This window comes from Hibiscus syriacus, unplaced genomic scaffold (genome assembly GCF_006381635.1).
Source record: "Hibiscus syriacus cultivar Baekdansim isolate YM2019G1 unplaced genomic scaffold, ASM638163v2 tig00111754_pilon, whole genome shotgun sequence".
NCBI lineage: Eukaryota > Viridiplantae > Streptophyta > Magnoliopsida > Malvales > Malvaceae > Hibiscus > Hibiscus syriacus.
The window spans coordinates 439,475-458,151 of NW_024063169.1; the positions used below are offsets into that span (position 1 = coordinate 439,475).

At 38.0% G+C, this 18,677-nt stretch overlaps 2 protein-coding genes across 2 annotated transcripts; both read left to right on the forward strand.

Annotated features, from left to right (window-relative positions):
- Positions 1-2: 2 nt before the first annotated feature.
- On the forward strand, positions 3-818 carry LOC120169154 (disease resistance protein RPV1-like; the record flags this gene model as incomplete). Its single annotated transcript, XM_039177371.1, has 1 exon — positions 3-818. A coding segment is annotated over exon 1 (816 nt), but the record flags the coding sequence as incomplete, so codon positions are not given.
- Positions 819-841: 23 nt separating this feature from the next.
- On the forward strand, positions 842-1,932 carry LOC120169129. Its single transcript, XM_039177355.1, has one exon. The coding sequence runs from the start codon at positions 1,010-1,012 to the stop codon at positions 1,886-1,888; it is 879 nt and encodes a 292-aa protein (XP_039033286.1). The 5' UTR covers positions 842-1,009; the 3' UTR covers positions 1,889-1,932.
- The last annotated feature ends 16,745 nt before the right edge of the window (positions 1,933-18,677 follow it).

Genomic DNA, 18,677 nt, shown 5'->3' on the forward strand with positions numbered 1-18,677 from the left:
AGATGCATGATCTTTTAAGGGACATGGCATTGCGTATTGCAAAATCTCGATTCTTGGTAAAAGCCGGCATGATGTTAGAAAAGGCACCAGATGTGCAAGAATGGAGCATGAATCTAGAGAAAGTTTCGTTGATGAGGAATTGGCGGTTATGTATACCCTTGGAAATGTCACCCCCAAAGTGCCCCAGGGTCACAACATTGTTGTTGTCTGGTTGCTGTTTAGAGAGTATTCCAGAAGGATTTTTCAAGCATATGGATGCACTTAAGGTTCTTGATCTTTCCGGAAATCCTATCAAGAGTCTTCCAATTTCCTTGTCGAAGTGTCCCGGGCTCACAACATTGTTGTTGTGTCGTTGTCGTATAGAAAGTATTCCAGAAAGCTTCTTCCATTATATGGATGCACTTAAGGTTCTTGATCTTTCCTCCAATCCTATCAAGAGTCTTCCGCATTCCTTATCAAATTTGAAGAACCTCACTTCATTGTTGCTTGCTGATTGTAAAGATTTAGGGAATGTTCCATCGTTGTCAAATCTTGGAGTTTTAAAGAAGTTGGATCTTCGAGGAACAAAGATCAAGGAAATCCCGGATGGAGTACTTTCAAGACTCTGTTGTCTTCAAGACTTGATCGTCGGTGAAACTCTGATAATTGGAAAGGAGGTGGGTGGATTGAAGAAACTGCAGGGAACTCTTGAAGGGAGGTTTTATGACTGGCACAACTTAAATATGTATCTCCAAGATTTTTGTGGCCGAGAAGAGCCTCGTAAATACACAATCTACGTGGGAGATATAGATTTTGATACGTTTTTTGAGAATGAAGGAAAAAAATTTTTGCAAGGGGTTGTAACATCTATAACTACCAGATTGTGCTTCCACGTGACATTGAGGGATTGCATATCACGGATTGCAATGTTGATTGCAGTGAGGAATACCCACTTTTCTCCAGGTTTATCCTCTTCTCACTTTCCTCCTTTTCATCTCTTATATGTCTTCATATAAAAGATTGTGGGAATATGAAAAAGTTGTTCTCCCCAAACTGTGTGCCGCCAAATTTACAAAGGCTTAGAGTTGGTGGGTGTAAGCAATTGGAGGAAATAATAACATCAGAAGTTGAACCGGAGGAAAGAGGAATGGTTATCACGGAGTTTCATCTTCCACAACTACGACAATTGTTGTTGAATGGTCTACCGGAATTGAAGAGCATTTGCAGTGCTGGTGGAGTACTGGTTTGTGATTCTCTTGTCGTATTTCAGATTGTATACTGTCCAAAATTAAAGAGGATGGGTCTTAATCTTCCCAAACTTGATAATGTCCCACCATCTGCATCTGCAAATCTTTCTCTTTCAGTTCAGGAGTATTGCAATGTTAATTGCAGTGAAGAATACCCGCTTTTCTCCAGGTTTATCCTCTTCTCACTTTCCTCCTTTTCATCTCTTAAATCTCTTTATATAAATGATTGTGGGAATATGAAAAAGTTGTTCTCCCCAAACTGTGTGCCGCCAAATTTACAAATGCTCAGTGTCAGAAGTTGTAAGCAATTGGAGGAAATAATAACATCAGAAGTTGAAACGGAGGAAAGAGGAATGGTTATCACGGAGTTTCATCTTCCACAATTAGGGCTATTGAGTTTGGGGGATCTACCGGAATTGAAGAACATTTGCAGTGCTGGTGGAGTACTGGTTTGTGATTCTCTTGGAATAATTGGGATTGTAGACTGTCCAAAATTAAAGAGGATGGGCCTTAATCTTCCCAAACTTGATAATGTCCCACCATCTGCATCTGCAAATCTTTCTCTTTCAGTTCGGATAAGACCAAAGAAGTGGTGGGAATCAGTGGAATGGGATGGTCCCCAACCCAAGTCTCTTTTCGACCCCTTCGTGAGCTTTAGGTAAAAGGTAAAGGGAGGATCAAACGGAGCAGTTGAGTTTGTAACATTGGCAGTGTTTTTATTTTCTTATTTAAGCGAAGCTTAATTTTATGAATTCAAACTGTATTCATACCTCATTTTATTATATTATTTGCACACTTTTTATGGTGAAATTATTTATTTAAATTTAGTTGACGTGGAATTATTACTAAATTATCTTTAATTATTTATTTTAGCGGTATCAATGAATCGAGCTTGAACAAATAAAGTTATGTCCATATTCATTTGTTTATTTTTAAGGTGTTCATGTTCGGTTCGTGTTCATTTAATTTTTAATGTTGTGTTTTTATTCGTTTATTTATTTTTGAATGTGTTCGTGTTCGTTTATTTATCCTTCGCGAATATATTCGTTTTGCGTTTATCAACATGTTCGTTTAGCGTTCTCTAAAATGTTCGTTTATCATCTATTTATATGTTCGATTTTTTAGTTTTGCCCTTTTATTTGAAGTTAAAGAAAAATAATAAAATTATGTCACTAGTCCTTATACTCTTTAAAAATTCGTAATTTAAATTTTAACTTTCACCATGTGTTTAATTTAGTCTTTACTTTCATCAATATTTAAAATGTAAAAAATAAAAATAAAAAGAAAGGAGAACTAAGTAAATGAGCTTGTTCATGAACATAAATGAACGAGTCAATAAATGAGCTTGTTTGTTTGTGTTCGTGTGTTTATTAAATAAACATAAAAATTATTCATACTCATTTATTTAGCTTAATAAATTAACGTTATACGAACAGTTCATCGAACACTCTATCCATTTAGAATTCTAATTTATTTGTGATTTTCACTTTAAAATGGCGAAGATGAACCGTGACAAATCTATCGGCGAAAAATAATTCCTGACACCCCCTTACGCAGCTGCAGCATTCACACTTAGACATAACAATTTAGTGCTTAATTATTATGTTGTGTTCTTTATCAATAAAAAAATATTTAATTATAGATTGCTTTAATTATTTTCATTTTATATATAATTTGCACAATTTCCACATTAATTAAGTTTAAATGTTAAGGATTCATTTATTTAAGAATTGAATCAATATATCTATCTGCATATTATTCAAAACTATTAGCTGCCTTTGAGAAGCTTTGAACATTGCGTACAATAACTCCAAGCAACATATACAAAATAGCTTCAGAATTATATCTAGTTCATATATATATGCAAAAATAATATCAACCAGCATATCGATATCATTCGGAACATAAGAGAACTAGATATCAGGGATTTAAATAGAGTTCGCGGCCGCGTTTTCGGTTGCATCGCGTTTATCGCGGTTGCGGACATAACGGATGTCATCGCGGTCACTGCGGGTGTCGCGGTTGTAAATTTTTTTAAATTTTGCACAACTTATCGTAAAATATAATAATTATAATTAGTCATTTTTAATGATGTTTAGAATGTTTTTAACCGAAAATGACATATATATAATATTGTTTTACCAAATAGAAGACTTTAAAAACCCGATGATAGGATAAGATAATTAATGAAGAGTTGATGATATTGTGAATACATTATTGTATATTTAAAAGAAATAAGATGTTCAATCATTAAAGTAAAAACATAAAACTATGATGTATAATAATTAAAGCCGCAACACGACTAAATTGAATAGAACACAACTAAATTGAATAGAATTAAAATAAAAGTATAAATTTAGAGAACACAAACTTAGGATTAAATTAAATAAAAATTAAAGTTTATATTCTAAAGTAAGGATTAAATTATAAATTCTAAAAGAGGGGAGTGATGATAAATTAATATATCCCTTAAAATATTTAAGAATTTATTTAAAAAATAAAAAAAAATAAAAAAATGGAACATATGAGTGGACGGCCCAAAACAATATACTTATTGTTTTTTGAATTAAAAATCAAACACAAAAACAAAAGAAATTACCAGAAGCTATTTAATATTCTAATATAATTTTCTCCAAGTCTTAAATCCCAAGTCTTCTCATTTTCAAGTTTAACATTTCGTTTTTCACAGGAGCTGAGGAGCATACACTCTACCTTATTTTTCACTGACGGCGAAGCTCATCAGACCTAAGATTTTCCTTAAAACAGCTTTGTTTTGTCGACTTGTCCCCTTATCGATTTGATCTTTACCTTGGTGACCGGTGACTGGTGAGTCTTGCGCGATGATGCGCTTTCTATTTTTTTTTTTGAGTTTAAGAGTTTTTGAGTGAGAATTTCAGTTTTTTTACGTTTTTCCCCGATGGTGAGTCTTTTCCGGACTGATTTTTGCGTTTTGGGTGAAAATTCCATTTTTTATGTTCTTATTTTATTTTTTAGTAACGGTTGAAAAACGGAAATAGTATTCCGGTGCTATCCACGGTTACCCCGTTAAATTGCGGGCGCAACGGACCGCTATTGGCATGAATCCATTACCCACCGTTAAACTCAGCAATATCAGTTTCGGACGGCGGCGTGACCTCGAAATAGCGGACACGATCACATTTGTGTTCTGCTATTTGAATCCCTGCTAGATATATTGCTTAGGACCAAGAAATTTTCATGGTCATGGCGATCAATTCATATATAAAGTGTTGAGTTTGTATTGACTGTTGCTGTACACACGTGGATGTGGTTCAGTTAGGTTGTTAAGTAGTTAGGGTTGTTAGCTTAATAGTTCACGTGTGCATGGAATGTATATAAGGTCTTGTTGTATCAGGTTCTTGAATATATGAAGTAGTTATATTTTCTTCAATATTCTCTGTAAGTTCTTACTTTACAAGATGGTATCATTCGCTGCTTTCCTGGGGTTCTTTTTCTGAATCTTTCGCTGCATAGCTCTATTCTTGTTATGGCTCAAAGCCTGGAGTATGTTGCTGTGTCGTTGGAATTTTCCTCAAGAAATGCCAAAGCCTTTACCAATAAAAGAGTAAATGTAGTTCTTGATGAGATGAATTTCCTATTATGGAAGTAGCAAGCTTTGCCTACAGTCAGGAGTCATCGGTTAGAGCGGATGCTGACTGGTACAATGATGCCATCGCCAGAAACTGTTATCAATGATGATGGTGTTGTGATTCTGAACGATGAATATGAGGAGATCGTAGCACAGGATAATGCGGTCGCGTCTTGGCTTTTGTCGACAATGAATGCTCACTTACTGCCATACTTTGTTGGGGCTGAAACTGCTGTCAGTGTTGGAGTAAAGTGCTTCAATTCTTTGCAAACCGATCTGCGACTGCTGTGATGAGCTTACATTATAAGCTCCAGTCTTTCAAGAAAGGGGAGGATAGTATGAGGGTTTATCTTACCCGTGTGAAAGAAGTTTGTGATGCCTTGGCATCGTGTGGAAGTCCCATTCCTTTTAAGGACTTCCAAGAAAATACCGGTCGTTTATTGTTGTTATCCGTGCAATGCCAATTGTGTGGTAAGAATAGGCACTTGGTCAGTCAGTGTTGGCGTCGCTTTGATCAAGATTTTCCTGGTGTTTCCTTTGATAATCAATCCTCGAACAAGGGTGGCTCGTTAACTACCTATTATTCTACATATGATGGTGATAACATGGGATGTGGTTGTTGTGGCAATGAGGCTAAACCACGTGATAGTAACTAGTCCATTGTTCAATCTCAAGAACATGTTACTGCTGTTATGCAAGAACAATGGGTTGTGGATTCAGGAGCAACCCACCATATCACGCCAAATTCTACCAAGTTTGCTCATCACTTGAATTGTAGCAACCCTGGTAAGTTGGTCGTAGGTAATGGGGTTTCGTTACCTGTAAATATGGTTGGTGAGTGACAACTGTCGTTTTGATGTCAAAATAATTTCTTTTTTCTCAGTTAATAAATAAAGGAAATACGTAGTAAATAGAAGTAAGGGTCGATTCTCAAGGACTTAGAAAATTTCAAATTTATGTTTGAATGACTTAAATCAAGCGATAAGTAGTAAAAGGGGTTGGTAAAAAGGGTTAAATAATAAAAAGTGAAGAAAAATAAAGAGAATAAAAATTGAAGGTTGAAAATGAATATGGTAAAAACAGTCTCAAGCTTCGCTTTGACTCAATTTTCTCCGGATCATCGAATTAGATTTTCCCTTAAGGATTCACGTCGGTTAATTTGTCTACAAGGGTCATCATCGTGACTCTTCTTTATATATCAAATACCAAGGCAATCTTTGATTACGGCTTCTAAAATTGATCTGATCAACATCAATTATTGTAGATCAATAAACGTTTAAGTTTGTGAAGACTGACTCGGATTGTTGTTTCAATAACTACTAATTCCGATCTCAATTTCCTCTTGGCAAGGCAATCTTGCCAAGTGTGTTCCCAGGAAGTCGAATGTGCTTTCACTAAGTCGACCCTTCCTCCCATACATTTAATCACAACATCTTGACCAAAGTCAATCTTTGATTTTGAAAACTGTTTTGATTTTGAAATTAAGCGCAGAGATTGAGAGAGATATTCCAAAGTTATTAAGGTGTTTTTCAATTCACATGTTGGAATTGAGTATCGCTTCAGTTCTCGACTTATGAGAAAATTAGTTAAACATGACAAAAGTGAGATTGACTAAATAGTTTTCTTTATTTAGGATTTGTTACTGCTTAGTAGTTGTCTCTAAGAATCCATGTCTGGTCGTGACTTAGATCTGGACAGTATAGTTGGCTTGGCTTGAGAGACAATATTTTTAAACAAAAATAAATAAAATTTTTGAAAGACTATTTTTAATGCTCAAACACAAATTTTTAGTGGGATTATATAAAATGAAAATTTTAATGCCAAATTAAAAAACAATTTATGGATTGAGCTGTATGAAAGCTATGTTATATGTCATTCAGCCCCCAGAAAACAACAGTCTTCTAATAAAAACAAGTCAATTATGGGACTATCTAATATTTTTTTGAATTAATAATTATTATTCCATCTATTAATAGATTAATTCAAATCGAATACTGTAAAAACAATGACAACCTCCTAACCCAATTCACTTCATTTACAAATGCCAAAATTTAAACATATGATATTACTTAAAAAAATTTAATACATCATTTCACTAGATTAATTTAATGTTGGTCGGTACTATCTAATATTAATTAAACCATCTTTATTCTTTATTTAGATTATCTACTCTTTAGTTGGGAAATGATCACGTGCGACAGCCTTAATATACGACTAAAAAAGGTGCTATCGGTTTTGTTATTATTTAAATAAAAAAATCGGTAAAAAATACCGAAAACATTATTATTTCTATCGGTTTTGTATTATTGGGTATTTTACCGAGCTTGTTATATCCGGTAAAGCGCTATCGATTTTGTTATTTTTTATACTGGTTTTGTTATTGTTAGGCACTTTACCGGATATGTTAAAAAATATTGATGTTTTAGATAGAAATAATAATATTTTAGGTAATTTTTTTACCAGTTTTGTTATTTAAATAATAACAAAACCGATAACACATTTTTTAACCGTATATTAAAGGTGTCGCACTGTAGAACTTCCCTCTATAAATATCTCTACCCTTTTTCTGTCTTGACATATTCCCTCTCTTGTAAACCGTTGATCTTCTAAAAAAGTGCTTTTTGGTTCGAATATCAAGGTCCATCCCACAGTGAATAGATACGAATTTCTATACAAATTTAATTATAATTATTTATAGTATTATAGTACAAATTTATTTCAATTTTTTGAGTTTTTCTAATCATATATATATATATTTCATATTCATTTCACATTATAATGTTATTTAATATATCACATACAATCTAAAATTATAAAAATATATTTACAATATTATATTTCAAAGAAGTTATTTGAGGATAAAAGATTAATAGGAGTATAAAAGACTAAATTAAAACAAGAGAGTAATTTTTTAGTAAAAAAAAACCGAAGTTACATAGGTATTCTATAGTGGTAGGAGAACATGTGGTTTAAATTTGGTTAAAAAAATGTACTTAAAATACATGATCAATTGAATAAATGCAGAAATCATGTAAAATTATGTGATTAAATTGAAAAAAATATAATTTTTTTATTAAAGTGGAATTGAAAGTATATATATTTTATTAACTTTAGCACATATTTCCTCTGTTTAAGTTTAGGTGCATAGAAAAATCATTTGGACTGGCTCTTTTCTAATAGTCTGCAAGCAAACCAACTTCATTTGCCGGTTTTCTTCATCCGGTGAAAAAATTAGTTAAACATGACAAAAATTAGACTTAGCATGTTTAAAAATAAAACTTAAAATAAAAATAAAAACTTGAAAATAAAAGAGAGAACTTTATAAAATTAGAAATAAGAAGAAGAGTAAATTCTGAATTGTGAGTTTAAGCTTATCCAAGAGAATATTTATAGCCTCTAAAACCCTAGAGGTAAACATAGAAATTAAAAGAAAAAATAATCCTAAAGATAATTTCAAATGTTTTCTAAATTCAAATTTTAAAATTAAAAATAAATCTGCTAAGATATCTCTGTTCGTCCACCTTCCAGAAGGTGCTAACTAGATCTTCTAGAAAACTTCCACTGACTGAACCTTCTAGAAGCTGTCACGTCAGACCGTGTCATGCCCAGAGTAATGCCCATGTCTCCAGTCGTGACCAAATAAAAAAAATGCTGAATGTGCCCTTTTTACTGCAAATCCTGAAAAGTAAGATCATGAACGAAAATAAGCATACCACAACCAAATCAACATCAATAAATCCATAAAATCGAAGATTTAACAGGGAAATATTATTAATTTTGAACACTCGTCAAATTCTCACTCACTTATCGCATGCTTGTCCCTAAGTATGATGTAATCAAATCAGCCAAAAAATTCAATTTACCTTTCCTTGTCAAGTCTCACATTCGAGGAAGCAAGGTAGATACTACAATAATCATTTAAGTCAAGACACCAATCAATTGAACAACACCAATTGGAACAAGTTAAATATAATTGTAACTTCCATTCATTCATCAATCTCAATTTACCTCAATGGATTTCCTTGGTTAAACCCAAAGCTAGAGTTAACAACCAAAGGACCCCTCATTTCTTTTCTTTTCTTTTCTTTCTTCCTTAGAGTTGAGCAAGACTTTCAAAATGTGAAAAAAATAAGAGAATTTGCAGACAGACTGAGAGAAAAGGGGAGGCTTTTGGAGAGTTAAGTGAAGAAGCTTAGGGAGTGTGAAAGTATGAAAAGAAAGGGGTTTTACTCAGATTTGGAATATTTTCTTTATTGCATTTTTAATTTTCATTTTTAAGACAAAGATTTGTTACTGCTTAGTAGTTGTCTCTAAGAATCCATGTCTGGTCGTGGCTTAGATCTGGTCAGTACTGTTGGCTTGGCTTGAGAGACTATATTTTTAAATAAAAAAATGAACTTTTTGAAAGACTATTTTTAACGCTCAAACACAAATTTTAAGTGGGATTATATAAAATGAAAATTTTAATGCCAAATTAAAAAAAAATTTAGGGATTGAGCTGTATGAAAGCTATGTTATATGCCATTCAGCCCCAGAAAACAACAGTCTTCTAATAAAAACAAGTCAATTATGGGACTATCTATTTTTTTAATTAATCATTACTAATCGATCTATTAATAGACTAATTCAGATCGAATACTGTAGATATGAACATATGATATTACTTAAGAAATCTAATACATCATTTCACTATACTAATTTATTGTTGATAGGTACTATCTAATATTAATTACCATCTTTATTCTTTATTTAGATATTATAATTACTTTAATTTACCTAAGTGTGACATCAACTTCGATGAAAGTGGTGCCCTTTGTCACGGACCATGAGCCCACAACCGAGGTTAGCCCATGAAGAGCAACCCAAGTGGTGTTTTGGACCTTCTAGAAGCCACAAAGACTTAGGTGGCATTTAAATATGTATAGATAATGCCCACTTATTTTGGTAGGTATGAGTCAATCTCGACCGTCAATGTAATTAGATCTTAGCCGTTCATTGAGGGAAGCTTTAGCTATAAATAGAGGCCTCCCCTCCTCATTTGTACTCACTCCTTCACTTTGAGAAATCATAAGACCATTCTTCTCTCAAAGCTTTCTTATCTTTCTTCTTGTGCTAGTTCTCTTGTCTAGCTTCCGTCGAGGTTCTAAGCATCCTTGCTTGGAATATTTTCAGGCTTACTTAGCCGCAATCACTAAGAAGGCGACTAAGGCCGTACGTTTCGAGGCGTCGAAGTTCCAAGGGCGTGACAAGTGGTATCAGAGCTAGTTCTACGAGAAATGGCACAACAAAACCAAGATGAGGTCCCACAAGCGAAGTGATGGAGACTCGCGCTGCCGTGGAAAAGAAACGAGGGAGCTCGAAGGATATCGTGGCCTCGTTCGAGTAAAGGGTCAGCAGGTTAGAAGACCGATATAATGAAGTCCAAGAGACTCAAGACTCGTTTGAATCTCTCTTGGAGAGTCTGGAGTCTGTGGATGATGTACTTCGCGTAGAAACTTAGACGCTCGTCAACAGTATGGCAGAGACAACGGATGAGTATACCCGAGGCCTCGAGAGCATGTACTTGGCCACGAGGGCCGAAATAATACGGGAGGTAAAGGAACTCAAGAGCGAGCTGCTCGTCTACAAGGCTGCCGTATTGAATGGAGTGACTGGGGAGGCACAAGCACCAAGACCCAGGATCGACGTCCCTAAGCCGAAGGAGTACAAGGGGAGTCGAAATGCCCAAGATGTGGAGAATTTCATTTGGGGCATGGAGCAATTCTTCAGTGGCACGGGTATCGGGGATGATACCACCAAGGTAAATGTTGCTTCCAATTATCTTAATGATGTTGCTATGTTATGGTGGCGTCGTAGGTGTTCCGAGAGTACAATCCAATCGGAACGTGGGAAGAGTTTGTGATAGAACTCAAGGAGCATTTCTATCCGAAAAATGCTGTGCTCGAGGCTCGAGCAAAACTAAAGCAATTGAGGTACGATCGTTCCATCTTGGAGTATGTCAAAAACTTCACGGAGATCAAGATACAAATCCCGGACTTGGGCGAGTCAGAAGGGTACTTTGCATTCATGGATGGTCTACAACGTTGGGCAACAAGGAGATCCAGATGAGGGGAGTGACCGAACTATCTAAGGCATTGGATGCAGCCGAGGCCATTGCCCTGTTTGAAGTAAAAAAGGCCACTCTCTCCAATCCAAGCCGAAGCTCAAAGGGAATAGTAGGGGAGAAAAGGCCAAAGGAAGCTTCCATAAGCCAACAGGGGGTAATGGGAGGCAACACGACCAACCGAAAAAGCTCACCAATCCTTGGGAGAAAAAAGGTGAATTATCTTGCTTCAATTGTGGAGGAAATCACATGAAGCGAGATTGTCCTCAACTTGTGAAAGTTGCTGCCATCAAGGAAAACGATGGGGTAGAGAGTGAGACTCTCAAGCTTGGCTCCATTCTTAGCACCATGGAGGTCAAGAAGGGCCGTAAGAAGAAGGGATTGATGTACGTAGACATCACCGTCGCATGCCAAAAGATGAGCGCACTGGTGGACACATATGTCTCAGAATTGTTCATGTCTGAACAAATTGCCAAGAGACTTGGCCATCATATGGAAAAGGCAACGGGATCCATCAAAACCGTGAATGCCGAATAAGTTCCAATTGCGGGGGTCGCAAAGGGAATCGAGCTAACCATCAGAGGTTGGTCCGGAAAGGAAGCCATCAAGGTAATCCCTCTCGATGACTTCGACTTTGTTCTTGGGTTAAGTTTTTTGGACCGAATAAATGCTTTCCCAGTACCTTTTGCCGATTGCTTGTGCATCCTGGATCCAAAGAAACAATGCATTATTCCTGTGAGCCGAGGGCCCAGAATTGAGGCCAAGATGTTATCTGCAATTGAATTCTCGAAGGCGGTGTGCAAAGAGGAACCGAACTTCTTAGTTGCCTTGGTGTGTGACGAACCAATCACGACCAAGGAAGTTCCCGCCAAGGTAAGTCATGTCTTGGCAGAATTCAAAGATGTGATGCCTGCCGAGTTACCCAAGAAGTTACCTCCAAAGAGGGAGGTGGATCACAAGATTGAGCTGGTGGAGAATGCAAAGCCAACCACTCGGGCCCCTTACCAAATGGCTCCGCCCGAGTTAGAGAAGATGCGCAAACAATTGAAAGATCTCCTCGATGCCGGATACATCCGACCATCCAAGTCCCCCTATGGTGTACTAATGCTATTTCAAAAGAAGCACGATGGTTCTCTACGGATGTGCATAGATTACCGAGCTTTAAAAAAGCTCACAGTAAAGAACAAGTATCCCATTCCCCTCATTGCGGACTTGTTCGATCAGTTTGGTGGTGCAAGGTGGTTCACCAAGCTAGATTTGCGATCGGACTATTACCAAGTCAGGATAGCCGAAGGAGATGAACCAAAGACAGCCTGTGTGACCAGGTACGGGTCTTACGAATACCTTGTGATGCCCTTTGGCCTCACAAATGCCCCGACCACCTTCTGCACATTGATGAACAAGGTACTACAACCCTTTCTAGATCATTTCGTTGTAGTTTACCTTGACGATATTGTGGTGTACAGTAATACCTTAGAGGAACACATCGAGCACTTGAGAAGAGTGTTCCAAGTCTTACGAGAGAACGAGCTCTATGTTAAAGAGGAAAATTGCTCGTTCGCCCAGAAGGAAGTACCATTTCTAGGCCATGTCGTTGGAGGAGGCAAGCTCCAGATGGACAAAGATAAGATTCGAGCAATTGATGAGTGGAATCCACCCACCAAGGTGACCGAGTTACGAGTATTCTTGGGATTAACCAACTATTACAGACGATTCGTGAAGGGTTATTCCAAGATTGCCACACCATTGACCGAGCTGCTCAAGAAGGATAAGGTGTGGGAATGGAGCACGAAGTGCCAAGGGGCTTTTGAAAAGATCAAAGAAGCCATGGTGAGTGAGCCTGTGTTGGTGTTGCCAGACTACACCAAGCCTTTTGTAGTTTTCACCGATGCATCCGATGTTGCCATTGGTGGAGTCCTCATGTAAGAGGGGCATTCGGTTGCATACGAAAGCCGGAAGCTCAATGAGACCGAGAGGAGGTACTCGGTTCATGAAAAGGAGATGACAGCAGTTGTACACTGCTTGCGCATATGGTGACATTACTTGCTCGGGTCCAAGTTCGTGGTGTTCACGGACAATATTGCCAACAGTTACTTCTTCACCCAAAAGAAGCTTTCTCCCAAGCAAGCTCGTTGGCAAGAGTTTCTTGCCGAGTTCTACTTTTCCTTGGAGTACAAGCCAGGGAAGGTGAATTGTGTTGCAGATGGCTTAAACCGGAGGTATGCCATCGAAACTGTGGAAGGTACTCTCCTCAAGAGGATCAAAGAAGGATTACCCCATGATCTTGTATCTGAACGAATCATTGAGGGAGCCAAGGAGGGGAAAACCCGGGAGTTTTGGCTCGAAGGAGAATTGCTTTACCACTGAGGCCATCGTCTCTTTGTGCCTCGATATGGGAAGTTACGCAAGGAGCTCATGAAGAAATGTCATGATTCCAAGTGGGTGGGACACCCGGGAGTTGATCGAACTTTGGCCCTACTTTCGGAGCAATACTATTGGCCGCACATGGCTGAAGATGTGCAGGCCTATATGAAGACTTGTCTTGTGTGCCAGTAAGACAAAATCGAGGCAAAGAAACCAGCGGGATTGCTGCAACCATTGCCCATTCCGGAGCGCCCATGGGAAAGTATTTCCATGGATTTTATCATAGGTTTGCCCAAAACTGATGGACTTTCAAGTATAATGGTTGGGGTTGACAGGTTTTCAAAGTATGTGACGTTCATACCGGCATCTAAAGTCTGTCCAGCCGTGGAGGCGGCTCGACTTTTCCTCAAGCATGTGGTGAAGTATTGGGGGATGCCAAAAACCATCATCAGTGACCGGGACACGCGGTTCACAGGGAGATTCTGGACGGAGTTGTTCAAACTGATGGGATCGAGCTTGAACTTTTCCATTGCTATTCATCCACAAACCGATGGGCAAACTGAGCGAGTGAATGCTCTGTTAGAGATCCATTTGAGGCATTACGTGAGTTCCAACCAACGAGACTGGCCAAAGCTGTTGGATGTGGCCCAATTTTCCTACAACTTGCAACGGAGTGAGGCGACAAACAAAAGTCCGTTCGAGATCGTGACCGGGCAACAACCGTTGACACCCAACACGGTTGTTACCAAATATGATGGGCCCAATCCATCAGCACACAATGTTTCCAAAGAGTGGCACGAGCAACACGACTTAGCCCGAGCTTGTTTACATAAGGTGGGAAAGCAGACCAAGAAGTGGGCTGACCGAAAGCGGAGGGACGTGAACTTTGAAGTTGGCGACCTTGTCCTTGCAAAGTTAGCCAACGTTTTGCACCATGCGGACGTGCACAAGGGGCTTGTACGAAGATACGAGGGTCTTTTCCGAGTCGTGAAGCGGGTAGGCACCATGGCCTACAAATTAGAGTTGCCTCCAACCATCCGAGCGTATCATGTCATCCATGTTAGCCTGCTCAAATCGTACCATCAGGATATCGAGGATCCAGATCGAGGCAAGTCACAACGAGCACCAGTTGGAGTAGCGGTCTCCTATGACAAGGAGATCCAAGATATACAGGCGGAGAGAGTTATCAGACGACCAGGACACCGCCCGAGGCATGAGTACTTCGTTTTGTGGAAGGGACAACCCGAGTGCGAAGGGAGTTGGGAGCATGCCGAGGGACTCTGGCAATTCAAAACCCGAATAGATCAATTTCATGCCAGACGAGTGACGAGGGCGTCACCTGAATGAGTGGGGGAGAATGTCACGGACCATGAGCCCACAACCGAGGTTAGCCCATGAAGAGCAACCCAAGTGGTGTTTTGGACCTTCTAGAAGCCACAAAGACTTAGGTGGCATTTAAATATGTATAGATAATGCCCACTTGTTTTTGGTAGGTATGAGTCAATCTCGACCGTCAATGTAATTAGATCTTAGCCGTTCATTGAGGGAAGCTTTAGCTATAAATAGAGGCCTCCCCTCCTCATTTGTACTAACTCCTTCACTTTGAGAAATCATAAGACCATTCTTCTCTCAAAGCTTTCTTATCTTTCTTCTTGTGCTAGTTCTCTTGTCTAGCTTCCGTCGAGGTTCTAAGCATCCTTGCTTGGAATATTTTCAGGCTTACTTAGCCGCAATCACTAAGAAGGCGACTAAGGCTGCACGTTCCGAGGCGTCGAAGTTCCAAGGGCGTGACATCTTTCTTTATGTTTGACTTCAGTTTTCATTTCTTAAAGTCGTTGCAGCGAAGCTTCGTCATCTCTTCCTAATAGCTGTGGTTTCCTCATATATTCCTAGAAAAAAATATTTCATTACCTATCGCACAAGTTTCCTCTCTGTTTAAGTTTAGGTGCATAGAAAAATCATTTGGACTGGCTCTTTTCTAGCAGTCTGCAAGCAAACCAACTTCATTTGCCAGTTTTCTTCGTCTGGTGATTCTCTCCGGTCATCGTCTCGTCAGAAGAGGTATTTATCCAATACTTTTATTCTTCTTTCACAGCTCATCAACCGCCACAAAATAGTTTTATTTTCATATTTTAGGAAGAACATCTCCATGTTTGTATTCGAATATGTATGAAATCAAGAGTCCGTAACTCAAGTCACTAAGATGTTAATACAATTTTTGTTTGAAAAATGGTTACTTTGTATTAAGAATCACAAAGTACACCACTCCAATGACCTCATTAAAAATCCTCTCTAGTCTTAATTAGAGGAAAAAGAGTGTACCTTAGGATGGAAGAAGATTCGACATGAACCCAGGAACAACAAAGAACGACAACCGGGAACTACACTATAAGAATAGCCCGAAACAAACTACAACAATGTAGCTACACACTACCCCCGAAAAAATATAAAGATGAACTACACACAACTGAATCAAAGAACAAACCTTGATGCAACCTCCGAGACAAGACAATTAAACATATGTCGATCAAAGGTTAATAACTTTGATCTGAGCCCAAACAGCGCGAACCAGCCAGCAAAGAAACGAGATTACGAACAACTCTAACACTCGAAACCAACGAGGCCATAGCTAAACAGCGAAAAAGATCTCTAGAAGCTCTGCCCTAACACGAACCTGCTACTAATGCAGAAACCTCACCCACTAAAAATACCCTAGAGCACAAAGTGCTCAAATCTTAAGAACACATCTTGTCGAGATCCTCACCCACGTAAATCGATGTCCTCACTTCAATGTTCTATCTCTATCCGAACAGCAGCGGACTTCTTCACTGAAACACCATGACCAGCCACACCCCTATTGACATCTTGCCTCGACTTTCGTCTTCTCAAAATCTTCTACTATCTATTGAACGCGAAACAATTGTAAACACTCTTATTGCCAATCACGAAACCAGGTTGGACTGCAGTGATTGCGCCAGTCCACCATGCATATTTTTACTAAAAAGCCCTCGCAACTGCTCTAAAAAACGCTTGAAACCCACCACGTGCATCGAAAACCTGGAATAAATGCCCTACAGAAATAAAAAATGAATAATCAAGCTAAATCTCTTAAGCATCTGCCCTCTTTTCTACCTCACATTCCACTAGCCGCATACTAGATGTCTTCATTAAAAACAATAACGTTCCTCAGGCAAAAACAACATGCACGGATGCAAACTTAATGCCAGGGCCCACTACTTGCACCGCTAACCACGCTGAACTCCACTAATGCCCATACCATGCTGCCCCTCTAACGCAACACAAAGAACCACAAACACTGAAACTAGCTGCCAAAACAAACCACTAACGAAAGTATTCCTCTGGCCCAATGCCAAGAGCTACACGTGCCCATACCTCCTTACTCGAGACTAGTAAATTTGCACAAACCACAACGAAACCAACAGCTTACGACATACCATCTATGACTGTGAGACACGCTCCGCCACCAACCAAAATTTCAACAATGAAAGCACTAAAAAACCTCAAAAGATGGTGAACATCCAAAAAAAACAACTCCCACTCTTAACGACAACCACCTCACTTCCACAACTAGAAAACAAACCAGAAGCTATTGCATAAACCTCCTGCAACCTAGGACATCATCTATAACGTTGTATTCACCGCTTCACCACCGGTCGAAGAGCCGTCAAAGAACACACAATGCGAAACAACAAAACAGGAGCGGAAAAAGAACCGTATCTAGAAGCAACTCCAGAGAACACCCAACTAGGCACAACAAACACAGGACAGCTGAAGGAAGAAAGAGAGGAATACCTTTGGAACAGACCCACACTCTCAATACAAGCAAAAAGACGAATAAAAGACATAAACCGCGACAAACACCGAACCTCTTCCCAAAATACAGAAGCTGTTAGCAAACTCCGACAGCCACCTCAATATCACATCAGGAACTCGAAAAGAGAAACATCAAACACATGAGAGGCCATGGATCAACATCTTAACACAAACACATGGTTTTCAGAACCAGACCGGTCGAAAGAACCAGACGATGTCATAATTATTTAAAAAATTAAATAAAAATACCAAAAATATTTAATAAAAAATAATTTTTTATATGACAAATCATATTCAAAGCAAGTCATAACATATATAAGTTAAAAACCATAAAATCAAGTGAAACAAAATGATTCAAATTAACTACAACATAATATTTAAGGTAAAACATATTAAATAATAAATATAATTATATAACTATAATTAAAAAATAAATTTGGGATTAAAAAATCATAAAAAAATGATATTGTTTGGTTTATTTTTTTTAAAAAACAATCCCACATGGCTAAGAAACATAGAAGAGCATTCCAAAAGTCTAAAGAGTAAAAATATGAGAACAAAACAATCTCACATTGCTAAGAAACATAGAAGAGCATCACAACTAACTTCTATAAATAATAGAGGAAATTTGGCATTCAAAATCATGGAGCCTTTTGGTGAGCATTGAGTGAACTATTCTTTCACTTCAATCAAGCTCGAATTTTAGGCTTCAATCGAGCTTCTAAATTTTTTTGGAGTTCAAGTTTTAATATTATATTTCGAGTTTGAGTTGAACTTGATAATTTTTAGCTTGTGAGTTTGAGTTGAGTTGAGCTTACTTTTAAAGTTTTCAAGTTCGAGTCGAGCTCAGCAATACTCAAGTTCGACTTGGCTCGTTTAACAAACGACGTTGTTTGGTTTAATTTTTTTTTAAAAAAAAACAAAAATCCCGGTTTTTCCCGGTTTTTTCTGGTTTTCAGCCGTTCCAGTTCGAACGGTTCAACAGTTCTGGCCGGTTCACTAATAGCGGTTCAACCGGATTAGATTGAACCAGACTAAGCAACGGTTCCCGGTTGAATCGGCCGGTCCGATCCAGTTTTCAAAACAGAGCGCAAACACCAAAAGCCAAATCTCTCCATAAGGTCATCTACTTTCAAAGACGGAAAACAACCTCTAATTGATTTTTTTGTTTGTATAGCTATATGCATTCGATCTATTAATCGACTAATTTAAATCAATACTGCAAAAGTGAGGATGGCCTCCCAACTTAGCTCCATTCGCGAAAGTCAAGAATCAAATCACTGACTCTGCTTAAGCGATATAGTGCATCATCCTATTAGATCAATTAATTGGTTGATTCAAATTAATTTAATTTTGATACATGAACAATCCCTTTTATTTAATAAAAAAATATTTAATTTTAAACATTGTCCTAACTATAAAAATAATTTATTTCAAAATAAACTTAGTTTAATAAAAATATAAATTAACCCAAACCAAGTTTATTATCACATAGCAAATACCAATGACCCAGGGCGTGTGATTTCCTTGTATGTTGTAGGTG

Bases quoted from the DNA above. Each gene is read 5' to 3' on its own strand.
- LOC120169129 (XM_039177355.1), top strand. From the start codon at position 1,010: ATGAAAAAGTTGTTCTCCCCAAACTGTGTGCCGCCAAATTTACAAAGG.